At 50.5% G+C, this 18,549-nt stretch overlaps 1 protein-coding gene across 1 annotated transcript in view; it reads left to right on the top strand.

Annotated features, from left to right (window-relative positions):
* serpinc1 (serpin peptidase inhibitor, clade C (antithrombin), member 1) overlaps positions 1 to 18,549 on the top strand; it is a 74,161-nt gene that overhangs the window by 30,012 nt on the left and 25,600 nt on the right. Inside the window, exons 2-4 of the mRNA XM_070887478.1 lie at positions 10,490 to 10,886; positions 15,658 to 15,873; positions 17,918 to 18,055. Coding sequence (XP_070743579.1) covers positions 10,491 to 10,886; positions 15,658 to 15,873; positions 17,918 to 18,055 — 750 coding nt within the window. The 5' untranslated portion in view covers position 10,490. The remainder of the gene's footprint in view (positions 1 to 10,489; positions 10,887 to 15,657; positions 15,874 to 17,917; positions 18,056 to 18,549) is intronic.

Genomic DNA, 18,549 nt, shown 5'->3' with positions numbered 1-18,549 from the left:
AATACCTTCTGAACATTTCCCCACCACTAAGAGTTGACCTGGGACTCCGCATCAGTCCTTTTACTATTCCTTATTCTTGTCCACGTTCTGTCCTCAATTTTAAAATGATCATCCTTGTGTTCAAATCCCTCCATGTCCTCACCCCTCACCATCTCAAGGACGACAACCCTCCACGATCTCTACGCTCCTCCAATTCTGGCCTCTTGTGCATCCCCAATTTTAATTGTTCCACCACTGGTGGCCGTGTCTGGGCCCTAAGCTCTGAATTCCCTCTCTAACCCTCTTTGCCTCTCTACCTCTCTCTCCTCCTTTAAGAAGCTTCTTAAAACCATATTTGACCAAAATTTTGGTCCCTGTCCAATGTCTCCTTATGTGGCTCGGTGTCAAATTTTGTTCGATAACGCTCCTATGAAGCACCTTGGGATGTGTTACTATGTTGTTTGCAGACAACTCCACTCAGCAATCATCGAGTTCCTTCAGACCAGGCATTCCTCGCTATGTGCAAAGGTTGAATCACCCCTTGCTCTTCAGTGAGGCAATGGTATCTGCTTTCTTTCAATTGCTCAAAGACACAGTTTGTCATCTTTCTCGTACATCTAACCAGCAGCAAACAGCTCTGACCTGCTCCGGCCTTAGCTCTGCTTCCTCTAGCAACTTTCTTGGCCTCACCATCTCCTCTGATCTTAACTGGGATTCCCTCATCTCCTCCATTGCCAAAGATGCGTTACAACAATTTTGGTTTCTTCTTTTGTGCCAGGCACTTGTTTCTGTGTCAGCTGGGGCTCAGTGGGTAGCACACTCGCCTCTGAGTCAGAAGGTTGTGGGTTCAAGTCCCACTCCAGGGACCTGAGCACATAAATCTAGGCTGACACTCCAGTGCAGTGCTGAGGGAGTGCTGCACTGTCAGAGGTGCCGTCATTTGGATGAGACGTTAAACCGAGGCCCTGTCTGCCCTCTCAGGTGGACATAAAAGATCCCATGGCACTATTTCGAAGAATAGCAGGGGAGCTATTCCCGGTGTCCTGGGCCAATATTTATCCCTCAATCAATATAACAAAAACAGATTATCTGGTCATTATCACATTGCTGTGTCTGGCAGCTTGCTGTGCGCAACGTGGCTGCCGTGTTTCCTACATTACAACAGCGACTACACTCCAAAAGTACTTCATTGGCTGTAAAGCGCTTTGAGACGTCCGTTGGTCGTGAAAGGTGCTATATAAATGCAAGTCTTTCTTTTATTAATGGCGCAGAAACTTCTGTAAAGCGCAAGGCCATCCACTGGCATGGATCTGTTGGGCCAAATGGCCTGTTTCTGTGCTGTAAATACTTTGTAAGACATGAACCCTATTCACAATTCTGAAGAGGCTCATCCAGCACCTCTCATATTGCTGGATACAAAGCAAACCGCAACTTCTGTCAGATGATCACTCTCCATTTTTGACCCTCTATTTTATTGATAGGACAATGGTCCATGCTTCCTTCTCATTTTTCGAAGCCTCCAAATAGCTCATCCTACACACAATTCCTCCTCTCTCCATCCTCACTGAAATAAACAATGGGACAGAAAGTGCTGTAAAAGTGACAGCGTGTGAATGATGCTTGCCGTTATTAATGTGTAAATTGGCCAGCAGCTGGTGGCGAGGGAGAGATACCCTGGGAATTATCAATCGGCACAAGTTGCTGAACGATTTGTGCCTTTAGCTTCAAGAAATGGCATCTCGCCCTTAACCACCCAGTGACTTTCGTGAAGTTTCTGTATTTGCACATTAATTGCCCATTAAACTCGCCGCAGAAAGTTAAGTCTAGTAATTATCAACGTACCTACCCTGTTAACGACATGATAATTGCTAATCAACCCCTCTGGCCCAGAAAATGAACAATTAGAAGTGTGGAGTCTCATTCCTTCAGGTAGTGAATTGTTGGAGATTTTATCAATGTCAAATTTAAAAATCTTACTTTTTCTTTCTGACTCTTTCTCTCTCTCTCTCTCTCAATCCAATCTTTCTTCCCCTCCCTTGATTTCTCTTTCTATACCTGATTTCATCCCTTTTAATTCACCCCCTTCTCGCTCCGCTCGCTGTTTATTTCCCTAATCCTTAAATTGCATGTGTTGCTTGCCCTACACACTCAGGTCCCAGATGCCCTGTTTCCCTTGCCGCGCCGTTATCAGCTCACACTTTCACCAACTTTGTGAGTAAAACATCTTTGAGCTGAAGGGCGCAGGGGCACGTCTAACTCAGGGCACACGCAGTGAGATGCTTTGCTGCAGCAAAATCCGGCCCATCTTGAAGAACTTGCATTTCTAAAGCGCCTTTTACCACCTCAGGACATCCCAAAGCGCTTTACAGCCAATGAAGTACTTTTGGAGTGTAGTCACTGCTGTAATGTAGGGAACACGGCAGCAAATTTGCGCACAAGCAAGCTCCCATACACAGGAGTGAAATAAATGGCCAGATAACCTGTTCTGGTGATGTTGGTTGAGGAATAAATATTGGCCAGGGCACTGGGGAGAACTCCCCTGCTCTTCTTCCAACTCACCTGAGAGAGCAGACGGGGCCTCTGTTTAACGTCTCATCTGAAAGACGGCACCTCCGACAGTGCAGCGGAACTCAGCACTGCACTGGGAGTGTCAGCCTGCATTATGTGCTCAGGTCCCTGGAGTGAGACTCGAACCCACGACCTTTGGACCCAGAGGCAAGAGAGCTGCCATCAAACAACAAACCAAGACTCATCATACTGTTGCCTACTCTTAGCTCATTCTTTTGCAGGGTTTCAAAAGCCCCTCCCGCCTTTATGCCTCCCCTATTATTTGGAATGACGAAAGGACAGGGAGAGGAAAGTTCAAAGAAGCAAGTCCCAAGGGTTAAGTACAGGTTGAGACCTGTTTGTTATGGAGCTTCAGTGAGGCTGCCATTGGCTGTTCCAGTTTGCACAGATTTGGTAATCTCGACAGCCTCGCAACCATTGACCTGTGTGCTTGTGCGCTGTTTTCTGAGCTTTTTAATTTCAGAAGCTATTCACCATTCCATTTTGAAACATTACCAGAGGAGTGAGATTGGACAGAGCTTTCACAGGTAGGTAGCTGAAATTCTATTCCCAGTTTAACACTAATAATGTTGAGGGAGAAAGGTAGAAGTGTGAGGAAAAGCGAAAGGGTCTGGAGAATGATTTCCCAACATTCCCGCAGGCCTGCGGCGATATTTGTGAATTGAAAGCTCTGTGGTGGCTCGGTGCCCGGGGCCAGGTTTCAGTCGGCAATTGCTGGTGGGTTAGCTGGTCCCTGCTGGTGTTGAAGGAATATCAGGGTGGGCCCCAGTCCTGTCCTGTTGCCTACCCGCCCCCCCAGCTCCCCACCACCCAACAATCTACAGCTAGGGAATAAAACCCAGCGTGGGTCCAGGTTCCAGCGACCCATGCTGGAAAGGATCCTCGTGTGGACACCTGGCGAAGGCAGGAGCAGAGTGGGCACGAGAGGGATCGGGTGAGGAAAGGATCGGGTGAGGAAGGGATCGAGTGAGGAAAGGTTCAGGAGAGGAAGAGATCGGGAGAAGATAGGATCGGGTTAGGAGGGGATTGAGCGAGGAAGAGATCGGGCGAGGAAGGGATCGGGTGAGGGAGAGATCGAGTGAGGAAAGGATCGGGTGAGGATGGGATCGGGTGAGGAGGGGATTGGGTGAGGGAGGGATCGGGAGAGGTTGGGATCAGGAGCTATATAAATGCAATACTTTTTCCTTTACATTCTGTAAAACAGTGATGCAGGAACTGGCATTTGTAGAGGTTATATACTGGACTAAAGAAAAAGAAGGAAAATGCATTTATATAGCGCCTTTCACGACCACCAGACACCTCAAAGCGCTTTACAGCCAATGAAGTACTTTTGGAGTGTGGTCACTGCAGTAATGTGGGAAACGGGGCAGCCAATTTGTGCACAGCAAGCTCCCACAAACAGCAATGTGATAATGATCAGATAATCTGTTTTAGTGATGTGGATTGAGTGATAAATATTTACCAGGACACCGGGGAGAACTTCCCTGCTCTTCTTCAAGTGTGCCATGGGATCTTTTCCAACAACCTGAAAAAGCAGATGGGGCCTCGGTTTAACATCTCATCCGAAAGTCGGCACCTCCGACAGTCAACGCTCCCCCAACACTGCACTGGAGTGTCAGCCTGGACTTTTATGAACATAAGAACATAAGAAATAGGAGCAGGAGTCAGCCATTTGACCCCTCGAACCTGCTCCGCCATTCAATAAGATCATGGCTGATCTGATCATGGACTCAGTTCCACTTCCCTGCCCGCTCCCCATAATCCTTTACTCCCTTATTGCTCAAAAATCTGTCTATCTCCACCTTAAATATATTCAATGACCCAGCCTCCACAGCTCTCCTGGGCAGAGAATTCCACAGATTTACAACCCTCTGAGAGAAGAAATTTCTCCTCATCTCAGTTTTTAATGGGCAGCCCCTTATTCTGAGATTATGGCCCCTAGTTTTAGTTTCCCCTATGAGTGGAAATATCCTCGCTGCATCCACCTTGTCGAGCCCCATCATTATCTTATAAGTTTCAATAAGATCACCTCTCATTCTTCTGAACTCCAATGAGTATTGGCCCAACCTACTCAATCTATGTTCATAAGTCAACCCCCTCATAGAAACATAGAAATTTACAGCGCAGAAGGAGGCCATTTCAGCCCATTGTGTCCGCGCCGGCCAACAAAGAGCCGCACGGCCTTTGGTCAGCAGCCCTGAAGTTTATATATAAACCTGTGAACAATGAACAATGGCGGAAAGGTAAAGAGCACCCGGCCCAACCAGTCCGCCTCACACAACTGCGACACACCTATAATGAAACATTCTACACTCCACCCTAACCGGAGCCCATGTGACCTCCTGGGAGAGGCAAAAACCAGATAAAAACCCAGACCAATTTAGGGAGAAAAAAATCTGGGAAAATTCCTCTCTGACCCATCCAGGCGATCGAAACTAGTCCAGGAGATCACCCTAGCCGTATTCGATTCCCTGCAGTACTTACCATCGTATCTGCGCCCGCCAACAAGAGGTTATCCAGTCTAATCCCAATTACTAGCTCTAGATCCGTAACCCTGCAGGTTACTGCACTTTAAGTGCCCATCCACGCACCTTTTAAAAGTGGTGAGGGTTTCTGCATCCACCACCCTTCCAGGCGATGAGTTCCGGACCCCTACAACCCTCTGCGTGAAGAAGCCCCCCACCCCCCAAATTCCCTCTGAACCTTCCACCAACCACCTTAAAACTATGCCCCTCGTAATTGACCCCTCCACCAATGGAATACGCCCTTGCTCTCCACTATATCCAGGCCCCTCAAAATGTTGTACACCTCAAGGAGGTCTCCTCTCAACCTCCTCTGTTCCAATGAGAACAAACCCAGCCTATCCAATCTGTCCTCATTGCTAAGATTCTCCATTCCAGGCAGCATCTTAGTAAATCTTCTCTGCACCCTCTAATGCAATCACACCCTTCTTATAATACGGCGACCAGAACTGCACGCAGTATTCCAGCTGTGACCTAACCAGAGTATTATACAATTTAAGCATTTTGTATTCTATGCCTCGGCCAATAAAGGCAAGCATTCAATATGCCTTCTTAACCACCTTATCCACCTGGCCTGCTACTTTCAGGGATTTGTGGACAAGCACTCCAAGGTCCCTTTGTTCATCTACACTATTAGGTGGCTTGCTGCTTAATGTGTATACCCTTTCATCTCCGGAATCAACCTAGCGAACCTCCTCTGACCAGCCTCCAATGCAAGTACATCCTTCCTTAAATACAGAGACCAAAACTGTACACAGTACTCCAGGTGTGGCCTCACCAATACCCTGTACAGTTGTAGCAGGAGTTCTCTGCTTTTATACTTTATCCCCCTTGCAATAAAGGCCAGCATTCCATTTGCCTTCCTGATCACTTGCTGTACCTGCATACTAACTTTTTGTGTTTCAAGGCACAAGGACCCCCAGGTCTCTCTGTACTGCAGCACTTTGCAATTTTTCTCCATTTATATTATAATTTGCTTTTCTATTATTTCTGCCAAAGTGGATAACCTCACATTTTCCCACATTATACTTCATCTGCCAAATTTTTGCCCACTCACTTAGCCTGTCTATATCCCTTTGCAGATTCTTTGTGTCCTCCTCACAACTTGCTTTCCCATCCATCTTTGTATCATCAACAAACTTGGCTACATTACACTCCATCCCTTCATCTAAGTCATTAATATAGATTGTAAATAGTTGAGGACCCAGCACCGATCCCTGCGGCACACCACTAGTTACTGATTGCCAATCGGAAAATGATCCATTTATCCCGACTCTCTGTTTTCTGTTAGTTAGCCAATCTTCTATCCATGCTAATATATTATCACCAACCCTGTGAACTTTTATCATGTGCCTTTTATGTGGCACCTTATCAAATGCTTTTTGGAAATCCAAATACACCACATTCTCTGATTCCCCCTAATCAATCCTGCTTGTTACATCCTCAAAGAACTCCAGCAAATAAGTCAAACATGATTTCCCTTTCACAAAACCATGCTGACTCTGCTTGATTGAATTATGCTTTTCCAAATGTCCTGCTACTGCTTCCTTAATAATGGACTCCAGCATTTTCCCAACCACAGATGTTAGGCTAACTGGTCCATAGTTTTCTGTTTTTTGTCTGCCTCTTTTTTAAATGGGGGCATTACATTTGCGGTTTTCAGGCTTAGTTATGCACAAGCCTCTGGAGTTGGACTTGAACCCATAACCTTCTGACTCAGAGGCAACAGTGATATGACTGAGCCACGGTAGGGAGTTGTAATTCAGAGAAACATGGGTTCCAAACCCACCAGGGCAGTTTGAGAATTGGAATTCAGTTTAAAAAACAATCTGGAAATAAAAAGTTGATCTCAGTTAAAGTGACCATGAAGCTGTTGTATTGTCGGAAAAACCCAACTGATTCACCAATGTCCTTTAGGAAAGGAAACCTGCCATCATTACCTGGTCTGGCCTATACGTGACTCCAGTCCCACACCAATGTGATAGACTCTTAACTGATCTCTGAAGTGGACTAGCGAGACACTCAGTTGTATCAAACAGCTATATTGGTTCAAGGGGAAGGATCAGCACTGGTTTCTCAGGGCAACTGGGGCCAGGATCTGGGTGTGAGGCCTGGGTCTGGGCGTGAAGCCTGGGTCCAGGTGTAGTGTGAGGCCTGGGTCCAGGTGTAGTGTGAGGCCTGGGGGTGGGTGTGAGGCCTGGGTCCAGTTGTAGTGTGAGGCCTGGGGGTGGTGTTGAGGCCTGGGTCCAGATGTAGTGTGAGGCCTGGGGGTGGGGGTGAGGCTTGGGTCTGAGTGTGAGGCTTGGGGGGGTGGGTGTGGTGTGAGGCCTGGGTCCAAGTGTAGTGTGAGGTCTGGGGGTGGGTGTGGTGTGAGGCCTGGGTGTGGTGTGAGGTCTGGGGCTGGGTGTGGTGCGAGGCCTGGGGGTTGGTGTTGTGTGAGGCCTGGGTCTGGGGGTGAGGCCTGAGGGTAGGTGTGGTCTGAGGCCTGAGGGTGGGTGTGATGTGAGGCCTGGGGATAGGTGTGGTTTGAGGCTTGGGTCTGGGGGTGAGGCCTGGGGGTAGGTGTAGTGTGAGGCCTGGGTGTGGTGTGAGGACTGGATCTGGGGGTGAGGCCTGGGGGTGGGTGTGGTGTGAGGCCTGGGTCTGGGGGCGAGGCCTGGGGGTGGGTATGGTGTGAGGCCTGAGGGTGGGTGAGAGGCCTGATTGTGCTCTTTGACTGTTGCCCAGGCTGCCTATATAGACAGTAGCATTGTCTGCTGTAAATTGTTGTACTCTACAGAATTCCCCTGACACCGCACAAGGCCCTCAGCCAGAACAACTTGTTTGTGGGATCTTCCTGTGTGCAGGTTGACATTTCCCGACAAAACGGTGATGACATTTCAGAAGTGATTGGCTGTAAAGTGCTTTGTCATGTTCTGAGGTCATGAAAGGCTGTCCATTAATGTCCGTTCACCTGTGAACAAGGCCCTTGCCATCCATGAGCTTATTGTGAGTGATTGCATCGACATCATGGTCTTGATGGAAACCTGTCTGATGTGTGATGACACCCTGCCCCCTAAATGAAGCTTTGTCATCTGGCTTACCTCCCAGAGCACTGAGGTGACGGTATGGCCCTTAACAGCAAATCACACCTTGCTCGGTCCCCCAACATCTGGCACCTTCTCCTTTGAGCATCTCACCTTATTTCACCCCTCTCGCCTCTCTTATTAAATCCTCATTCTCTATTCCCCCCCCTCCAGTACCAAGTCAAGTTTCTCACGGAGTTATCGCTGCTTTCCTCCTTCAGCCTCTGCAGCGAACAACTCCTTATCCTCGAGGATTTCAATCTCCATCTCAACTCATTACACTCTCTCTCCTCCGAGTTCACTGCCCTCCTTCCTCAATCTCTCCCTCCGTATAAACTCCTCTACCCATACTCAAGGCCACCCCCTCAACCATGCTGTCTCACGTGGCCTCGCTACTCAATCGAAGATAACGCAATCGCTTTTGACCCACACCACCCTTCCCCCTCCTAACCCCACTTCCTCTGTGTCCGTCCCGGAAAAAGTAATCTCTCCCACGTCTCTTACTACGGCACTTTCAAATTCCGAACCGTCCGGCCTCTGGTCCTCCATTCACCACCACATTTCTGCAGCTACTGATCTGCTCAATCACACTCTCACCTCCACCTTTCATGCCCCAGTCCCCATACATGTTGCAGTATTGGATGAGCAGAAATTCCCTCCAACTAAATATTGGGAAGACCAAAGCCATTGTCTTCAGTCCCCGCCACAAACTGTGTTCCCTAGCCACCGCCTCCAACACCCTCCATGGCCACTCTCTGAGGCTGAACCAGACTGGTCGCACTCTTGGTGTCCTTTTTGACCCCGAGATGGGATTCTGACTCCAAATCCTCTCCATCACCAAGACTGCCTACTTCCACCTCCATAATGTCATCCGACTCCACCCCTGCCCCAGCTTATCCGCTGCTGAAATCTTCATCCACGTCTTTATTACCTCCAGAATCGACTATTCCAATGCACTCCTGGCCGGCCTCCTACCTTGCACTCTCCGGTAAACTTGATCTCACCTAAAACTCTGCTGCCTGTGTCCCGCTCACCTATCAGCCCCTATTCTCACTGACCTACATCGGCTCCTGGTCCGGCAATACCTCAATGTTAAAATTCTCATCATTGTTTTCAAATCTCTCCACTGCCTCACCCCTCCCTATCTCTTTAACCTCCACCAGCTCTACAACCCTCTGAGATCTGTGCACTCCTCCAATTCTGGCTTCTTGCACATCCCTGGTTTTCTGAGAGGGCAGATGTTAAACCGAGGCCCTTCTGCCCACTCGGGTGAATGTAAAAGATCCCACAGCAGTACTTCGCCAAAGAGCTGGGGACTTCACCCCGATGCCCTGGGGAGATTTATCCCTCAACAAACATCACTAAAACAAATGATCTCATTGTTATTTAATTGCTGTGCTCTTTGAAATAGTGCTGTGGGATCTTTTATGTCCACCATAACAGTCGGATGGGGCGTTGGGTTTTTTATTTGTACCTGGGATGTGGGCATTTATTGCCCATCCCTAACTGCCCTTGAGAAGGTGGTGATGAGCCGCCTTGAACCGCTGCAGTCCGTGTGGTGAAGGTGCTCCCACAGTGCTGTTAGTGAGGGAGTTCCAGGATTGTGACCCAGCAACGATGAAGGAACGGCCGATATATTTCCAGTCAGGATGGTGTGTGACTTGGAGGGGAACTTGGAGGTGATGGTGTTCCCATGCGCCTGCTGCCCTTATCCTTCTAGGTGGTAGAGGTCGCGGGTTTGGGAGGTGCTGTCGAAGAAGCCTTGGTGAGTTGCTGCAGTGCATCCTGTAGATGGTACACACTGCAGCCACGGTGCGCCGGTGGTGGAGGGAGTGAATGTTGAAGGTGGTGGATGGGGTGCCGATCAAGCGGGCTGCTTTGTCCTGGATGGTGTCGAGCTTCTTGAGTGTTGTTGGAGCTGCACTCATCCAGGCAAGTGGAGAGTGTTCCATCACACTCCTGACTTGAGCCTTGTAGATGGTGAAAAGGCTTTGGGGAGTCAGGAGATGAGTCACTCGCTGCGGTTTAATGTCTTACCTGAAAGATGGCACCTCCGACAGTGCAGCACTCCCGCAGTACTGCACTGGGGTGTCAGCCTGGATTTTGTGCTCAAGTCTGTGGACTTGCAGTGTGAAAATTAGCTGTCGCGTATCCTACATTGCAACAGTGACGAAACTTCAAAAGTATTTGACTTTCACTGTAAAGCGCTTTGGGATGTCCTGAGGTTGTGAAAGCCGTGATAATAAATGCAAGTCTTTCTTTTACTGTGTTAAGGAACCGCTTAATTAAAGCTCCTAAAACATCACTGAAACCAATTATCTGCCCCACACTAACGGGCTGTTTCTCCCCCTCCAGGATGAGCCTCCTCGCTTTGTTCCTCTGTGCAGCGGTAGTGAGGGCAATAGACCCGACCCCTTCTCATGATGACAGTCTGTCCCACTGCAACACCAAACTCAAGGACATCCCGGGACAACCCATGTGCGTCTATCGTCCTCCAGACAAGAAGGTCCTGGGGCCAGAGGCTGGAGGGGCAGTGCCGCAGCCGAAAGCCAAGAGGCTTCCCGAGAACACCAACCCACGGGTCTGGGAGCTGTCCAAGGCCAACAGCAGATTCGCCGTCGATTTTTACAAACGCCTTGCCATCTTGAAGTCCAACGGGGACAACATCTTCATATCGCCCCTGAGCATCTCCACAGCTTTTGCCATGACCAAACTGGGAGCATGTGGGGACACCTTGCGGCAGCTGATGGAGGTGTGTGCTCGCAAATGCTCTCCGGGGCACGAGGAGTCTCGGGAAAGGAAATAACAATTGGGAGGGGTGCACATTATCACACAAAGTTACAATTATTCCCCTCGAATCTACACCACACAAACAGGCTTTTCGTACAGTCCACCAACTGGTTAATGCCAGACTTCATACTCCACACAAACCTCATTACTGAGGGAGTGCCACACTGTCGGAGGGGCAGTACTGAGGGAGTGCTGCACTGTCGGAGGGGCAAGTACTGAGGGAGCGCAGCACTGTCAGAGTGGCAGTACTGAGGGAACGCTGCACTGTCGGAGGGGTAGTACTGAGGGAAGTACTGAGGGAGCGCAGCACTGTCAGAGTGGCAGTACTGAGGGAACGCTGCACTGTCGGAGGGGTAGTACTGAGGGAATGCTGCACTGTCGGAGGGGCAAGTACTGAGGGAGCGCAGCACTGTCGGAGGGGCAGTACAGAGGGAGTGCTGCACTGTCAGAGGGGCAGTACTGAGGGAGCGCTGCACTGTCAGAGGGGCAGTACAGAGGGAGTGCTGCACTGTCAGAGGGGTAGTACTGAGGGAGTGCTGAACTGTCGGATGGGCAGTACTGAGGAAGTGCTGCACTGTCGGAGGGGCAGTACTGAGGGAGTGCTGCACTGTCGGAGGTACTATCTTTTGGATGAGTCGTTAAACCGAGGCCCCATCTGCCCTCTCAAATGGATGTGAAAGATCCCATGGCACTATTTTGAAGAAGAGCAGGGTCCTGGGACAATATTAATCTCTCAACCAATAGCAGTAAAACAGACTAACTGATCATTTATCGCATTGCTGTGTGTGGGAGCTTGCTGTGCACAAATTGGCTGCTGCGTTTCACACATTACAACAGCGACTACATTCCAAAAGGACTTCATTGGCTGTAAAACACTGTGGGATGTTCAGAGGTTGTGCAAGCCGCTATATAAATGCAAGTCTTTCTTTCATTCCTCCACTAGATCGCCTCTCAGTCTCTCTGGTATCTATCAATGATTTCCAGTGGGGTTCCGCAGGGCTCAGTGCTGGGTCCCTTGCTTTTTGTGGTATATATCAATGATTTAGACTTGAATATAGGGAGTATGATTAAGAAGTTTGCAGATGATACTAAAATCAGCTGTGTGGTTCATAATGAAGAAGAAAGCTGTAAACTGCAGGAAGATATCAATGAACTAACCAGAACAGTGGCAAATGGAATTCAATCCGGAGCAGTGTGAGCTAATGCATTTGGGGAGGATTAACAAGGCAAGGGAATCATCATCACAGGCAGTCCCTAGGAATCGAGGAAGACTTGTTTCCACTCTGAAAGTGAGTTCTCAGGTGACTGAACAGTCCAATACAGGAATTACAGTCTCTGTCACCGGTGGGACAGATAGTCGTTGAGGGAAGGGGTGAGTGGGACTGGTTTGCCGCACGCTCTTTCCGCTGCCTGCGCTTGGTTTCTGCATGCTCTCGGCGATGAGACTCGAGGTGTTCAGCGCCCTCTCGGATGCACTTCCTCCACTTAGGGCGGTCTTTGGCCAGGGACTTCCAGGTGTCAGTGGGGATGTTGTCAGGGAGGCTTTGAGGGTGTTCTTGTAACGTTTCCTCTGCCCACCTGGGGCTCGCTTGCCGTATAGGAGTTCCGAGTAGAGCGCTTGCTTTGGGAGTCTTGATCAGCCATGATCTTATTGAATGGCGGAGCAGGCTCGAGGGGCTAATTCCTAATTCTTATGTTCTTATGTCTTATGTCAGGTATGCGGACAATGTGGCCTGCCTAACGGAGTTGGTCAAGTGTGGTCAGTGCTTCAATGCTGGGGATTTTGACCTGATTGAGAACACTGACATTGGTGTGTCTCTCCTCCCAGGGGATTTGCAGTATCTTGCAGGGACATTTTTGGTGGTATTTCTCCAGTGATTTGAGGTGTCTACTGTATATGGGTCACATCTCTGAGTCATACAGGAGGGCGGGTATCACTACAGCCCTGTCGACCATGAGCTTCGTGCCAGATTTGAGGGCCTGATCTTCGAACACTCTCTTCCTCAGGCGACCGAAGATTGCGCTGGCGCACTGGAGGTGGTGTTGAACCTCATTGTCGATGTCTGCCCTTGTTGATAATAGGCTCCCGAGGTATGGAAATGGTCCACATTGTTCAAGGCCGTGCCGTGGATCTGGATGACTGGGGGGGCAGTGCTGTGTGGCGGGGTCAGGTTGGTGGAGGATCTTTATCTTACGGATGTTTAATGTAAGGCCCATGCTTTTGTACGCCTCGGTGAAGGTGTTGACGATGGCTTGGAGTTCGGCCTCTGAATGTGCGCAAACGCAAGCGTCGTCCACGTACTGTAGTTCGATGACAGAGGATGGGACGGCCTTGGATCTAACCTGGAGACGACGAAGGTTGAAGAGGTTCCCACTGCTTCTACAGTGGAGCATTGCAGCAAGAAAGATCGAGAAGAGAGTTGGCGCGATGACGCAGCCCTGCTTGACCCCAGTCCGGGTGTGGATTGGGTCTGTGGTAGATACACATTGAATGGTCGGACACTAAAAAGTACAGAGGAACAGAGGGACCTTAGAGTGGTGGTCCACAGATCTCTGAAGGTAGCAGACCAGGTAGATAAGGTGGTTAAGAAGGCATACGGAATACTTGCTGAGGCATAGAATACAAGATCAGGGAGGTTATGCTTGAACTGTATAAAACACTGGTTAGGCGACAGCTAGAGTACTGCGTGCAGTTCTGGTCACCACATTACAGGAAAGATGTGATTGCACTAGAGAGGGTACAGAGGAGATTTTCCAGGATGTTATCTGGACTGGAGAATTTTAGCTATGAGGAAAGATTGGATAGGCTGGGGTTGTTTTCTTTGGAACAGAGGAGGCTGAGGGGAGTCCTTATTGAGGTGTATAAAATTATGAGGGGCCTAGATAGAGTGGATAGGACGGACCTATTTCCCTTAGCAGAGGGGTCAACAACCAGGGGGAATACATTTAAAGTAATTGGTAGAAGGTTTAGAGGGGATTTGAGGGGAAATTTCTTCACCTAGAGGGTGGTGGGGGTCTGGAACTCACTGCCTGAAAGGGTGGTAGAGGCAGAAACCCTCACCACATTTAAAAAGTACTTGGATGTGCACTTGAAGTGCCGTAACCCACAGGGCTACGGACCCAGAGCTGAAAAGTGGGATTAGGCTGGGTAGCTCTTTGTCGGGTGGCCTGGACACGATGGGCCAAAATGGCCTCCTTCCGTGCTGTATATTTCTATGATTCTATGATAACCTTTTCCAGAGAGGAGAGCCCAGACCTGCTCAATCTTTCCTGATAATTCCCCCACCCCCCCCCCCCACCCTGTTAACCTTGGTCACCCGGTGTGTGGAAGATGGGGCGAGCACGTGGACAAACCTCCAGGGTCCTGGCTGAAAGTGGTCGTAAAATGCCCCAAGGCACTTCACAGGAGTGTCACAAAACAACATTTAACACCAAGCCACATAGAAGAAAAAAAGACTTGCATTTATATAGCGCCTTTCATGATCACCGGACGTCTCAAAGCACTTCACAGCCAATGAAGTACTTTTGGAGTATAGTCACTGTTGTAATGTGGGAATCGCGGCAGCCAATTTGCGCACAGCAAGCTCCCACAAACAGCAATGTGATCATGACCAGATAATTTTTTTTTTTGTTATGTTGATTGAGGGATAAACATTGGCCAGGATATCGGGGATAACTCCTCTGCTCTTCTTCAAAATAGTACTGTAGGATCTTTTATATCCACCTGAGAGAGCAGACTCTGTTTAACATCTCATCCGAAAGATAGCACCTCCAACAGTGTAGCACTCCCTCAGCACTGCACTGAAGTGTCAGCCTAGATTTATGTGCTCAAGTTCCTGGAGTGGGACTTAAACCCACAACCTTTTGGCTCAGAGGTGAGAGTGCTGCCCACTGAGCCACAGCTGACACTACAAGGAGATATTAGGACAGGTGACCAAAAGCTTGGTCAAAGAGGTAGGTTTTAAGGAGCGTCTTAAATGATGAACGAGATGTAGAGAGGTGGAAAGGTTTAGGCAGGGAGTTCCAGAGCATGGGGTCCAGGCAACAGAAGTCACGGCCACCGATGCTTGAGTGATTATAATCAGGGATGTACAAAAGGCCAGAATTGGAGGAACACAGATATCTCGGAGGGTTGTGGAGCTTGAGGAGGTTACAGAGATAGGGGTCAGACACGGGTAACTTTGGCCAAATCTTTTCCTCACCCCCAGCTCCCCTTTCCTAAAGCAGAGACACTTGACACCAATCGCAGAGTCCCTTCTGCCGCCTTGATTGAGGCCAGGAACTGGACCTGGGACATTCCAGGGCTGTGTAGCTGAGTGAAGCCCCCGTCAGACCATGGCAGAAAGGGGTATGGTGGGGAATATCGTGGGGTGAAGGAGATTGGCCGCTCCCGAGCTGGTATCCCCATAGCGTTGTTACAAGGGCAGTCTCAATAGTTTTTCCAACCCGCTCCCTCCCTCCATCCCTCCCTCCCTCCCTCTGTCCCTCCCTCCCTCCTTCTGTTCATCACTCACTCCCTCCCTCCCTTACTTGCTCCCTCTGTCCCTCACTCCCTCCCTCTGTTCCTCACTCCCCCCTCTGTCCCTCACTCCCTCCCCTCTGTCCCTCACTCCCTCCCCTCTGTCCCTCACTCCCTCTCCTCTCCCTCACTCCCTCACTCCTTCTGTCCCTCACTCACTCACTCCCTCTGTCCCTCCCTCACTCACTCACTCACTCCCTCCCTCCCTCTGCAGGTCTTTAAATTTGACACCATCACGGAGAAGACCTCAGACCAAGTGCACTACTTCTTTGCCAAACTCAATTGCCGGCTGTACCGGAAAGCCAACAAGTCTTCGCAGCTGGTGTCGGCAAATCGTCTCTTTGGTGACAAGTCGCTGACCTTCAACAAAACGTTCCAGAACATAAGCGAGGCGGTGTATAAAGCAAAGCTGATCCCCGTCAACTTCAAGGTGAGAGGAAGGGGAGGGAAATAGAGGGGGAGGGGAGTGAGGGAAATAGAGGGGGAGGGGAGTGAGGGAATTAGAGGGGGAGGGGAGTGAGTGGAATAGAGGGGAAGGGAGAGGGGAATAGAGGGGGAGGGGGAGGGGAATAGAGTGAGAGATGGAGGGGAATAGAGAGGGAGGGGGATGAGGGTAATAGAGGAGGGGAGGGAGGGGAATAGGGGGGAAGGGGAATAGAGCAGGGGAGGGGGGAAAGAGGGGTAGGGGGCAAGAGGGGGAAGGGAATAGAGGGGGAGGTGAGGGAGGGGGAATAGAGGGGGAGGGGAATGGAGGGGACTAGATGGAGGAGGGGAATAGAGGGGGAGGGGAGGAGGGGAATAGAGGGGGAGGGGAGGAGGGGAATAGAGGGGAGGGGAGGAGGGGAATAGAGGGGGAGGGGAGGAGGGGGATAGAGGGGGAGGGGAATAGAGGGGGAGGTGAGGGAGGGGAATAGAGGGGGAGGGAAATGGAGGGGGAGGGGAATACAGGGGAGGGGAATGGAGGGGAAGAGATGGGTAGGGGAGGGGAATAGAGGAGGAGGGGAGGGGAATAGAGGAGGAGGGGAGGGGGAGGGAGCGGAATAGAGGGGGAGGGAGGGGAATAGAGGAGGAGGGGAGGGAAATAGAGGAGGAAGGGAGGGGAGGGAGGGGAATAGAGGGGGAGGGAGGGGGAGGGGAGTGGAGGGTGGGGAATAGAGGGGGGAGGGGAATAGAGGGGGAGGGGAGGGGAATAGAGGGGGAAGGAGAGGAATAGAGGGGGAGGGTGGGGAATAGAGGGGGAGGGGAGGAGGGGAATAGAGGGGGAGGGGAGGCAGAGAAGGAACAGAGGGGAGAGGAGGGAGGGGAAGGGAGGAGAAGGAGGGGAGGGGTGGGAAGGGAAGATGTTGTGGGAGGGGAGAGAGGTGAAAGAAGGAGGAAGGGGGAGGGAAGAAGGAGGGGAGGGAGAGAGGTAGAAGTGATGATGGGAAGTGAGGGGAGAGAGTGAGTGGGGAGGGTAATGGTTGGGAGGGGAGGGGAGAGGACGGGGAGGGAGGTGTAGGAGAGGGTTAGGGGTTGAGTTGGGGGGTAGGAAAGGGGAGGGGAGGGGAGAGGACGGGGAGGGAGGTGTAGGAGAGGGTCGAGGGATGGGTTGGGGGTGAGGGGACAGGGAGGGAGGTGTAGGAGAGGGTCGGGGGAATGGGTTGGGGGTGAGGGGAGGGGACAGGGAGAGAGGTGTAGGAGAGGGTCGGGGGAATGGGTTGGGGGTGAGGGGAGGGGACAGGGAGGGAGGTGTAGGAGAGGGTCAGGGGATGGATTGGGGGTAGGAGAGGGGTGGGGAGAGGACGGGGAGGGAGGTGTAGGAGAGGGTCGAGGGATGGATTGGGGTAGGAGAGGGGCGGGGAGAGGACGGGAAGGAGGTGTAGGGAAGGGTGGGGGACAGGGGAGAGGAAGCCCACAGAGCATGTTGTGGTCCGAAAAACTTCATCCACCTCACTCTCTCGTTGGGAAGATCTGGGTTTATGGGGAATCCTTCTCCCGATCACCCACCGTGATTAAAGTGACAGAATACCCTGGGGAGGCGCTGCTCTCCCGCTGGAGTTTCCGCGGCCAACTGATCTTTCAGGAGCAATTTACCAGCAGCTGAGTCAGAAGGTCATGGGTTCAAGTCCTGTGCTGAGGGAGTGCTGCACTGTCGGAGGTGCCGTCTTTTGGATGAGACGTTGAACCGATGCCCCGTCTGCTCCTCTCAGGTGGATGCAAAAGATCCTGCGGCCACTATTCAAAGAAGAGCAGGGGAATTCTCCCTGGTGTCCTGGGCCAACAGTGATCCCTGAATCAATACCAATAACAAAAAAATAGATTATCTGGTCATTATCTCATCTGCTGTTTGTGGGAGCTTGCTGTGCACAATTTGGTTTCCCACATTACAACAGTGGCTACACTTCAATAAAAAAAAATTCTTCCCTGGCTGTGAGGCTTTGGGACATCGTGAAGTGGTAAAATGTGCTATATAAATGCAAGTCTTTCTGTAACAGGAAAAGCCCAAGGCAGCCAGAAACATCATCAACTCTTGGGTGGCCAACAACACCGAGGGCCACATCAACGACGTCATTCCTCCAGATGCGATAACACACAACACGGCCCTGGTCATCGTTAATGCAATCTACTTTAAGGTGGGTTCACATGTCTCCAGCCAATGCCCCTCTGTCTCTTTGATTGCTGCCGGATATTTAAGAGTTAATAACATTCCCCAGGAGGAGAAAGAGACAGAGACCCATTATGTGTTACCCATTGCAGGAAAGATGTCATTGCATTAGAGAGTGTACAGAGGAGATTTACAAGGATGTTGCCTGGACTGGTGAATTTTAGCTATGATAGGCTGGGGTTGTTTTCCTTGGAACAGAGGAGGCTGAGGGGAGACCTTATTGAGGTGTATAAAATGATGAGGGGCCTAGATAGAGAGGATAGAATGGACCCATTTCCCTTAGCAGAGGGGTCAACAACCAGGGGGCATAGATTTAAAGTAATTGGTGGAAGGTTTAGAGGGGAGGTGAGGAAACAATTCTTTGCCCAGAGGATGGTGGGGGTTTGGAACTCACTGCCTGAAAGGGTGTTTTTTTTTTAAAAGGTACTTGGATGTGTACTTAAAGAGCAGTGACCTACAGGA

This window comes from Pristiophorus japonicus, chromosome 8 (assembly GCF_044704955.1).
Source record: "Pristiophorus japonicus isolate sPriJap1 chromosome 8, sPriJap1.hap1, whole genome shotgun sequence".
Classification (NCBI taxonomy): Eukaryota; Metazoa; Chordata; class Chondrichthyes; family Pristiophoridae; genus Pristiophorus; species Pristiophorus japonicus.
The sequence above is the reverse complement of the archived record's forward strand: the minus strand, read 5'-3'. Positions and strand labels throughout refer to the sequence as shown.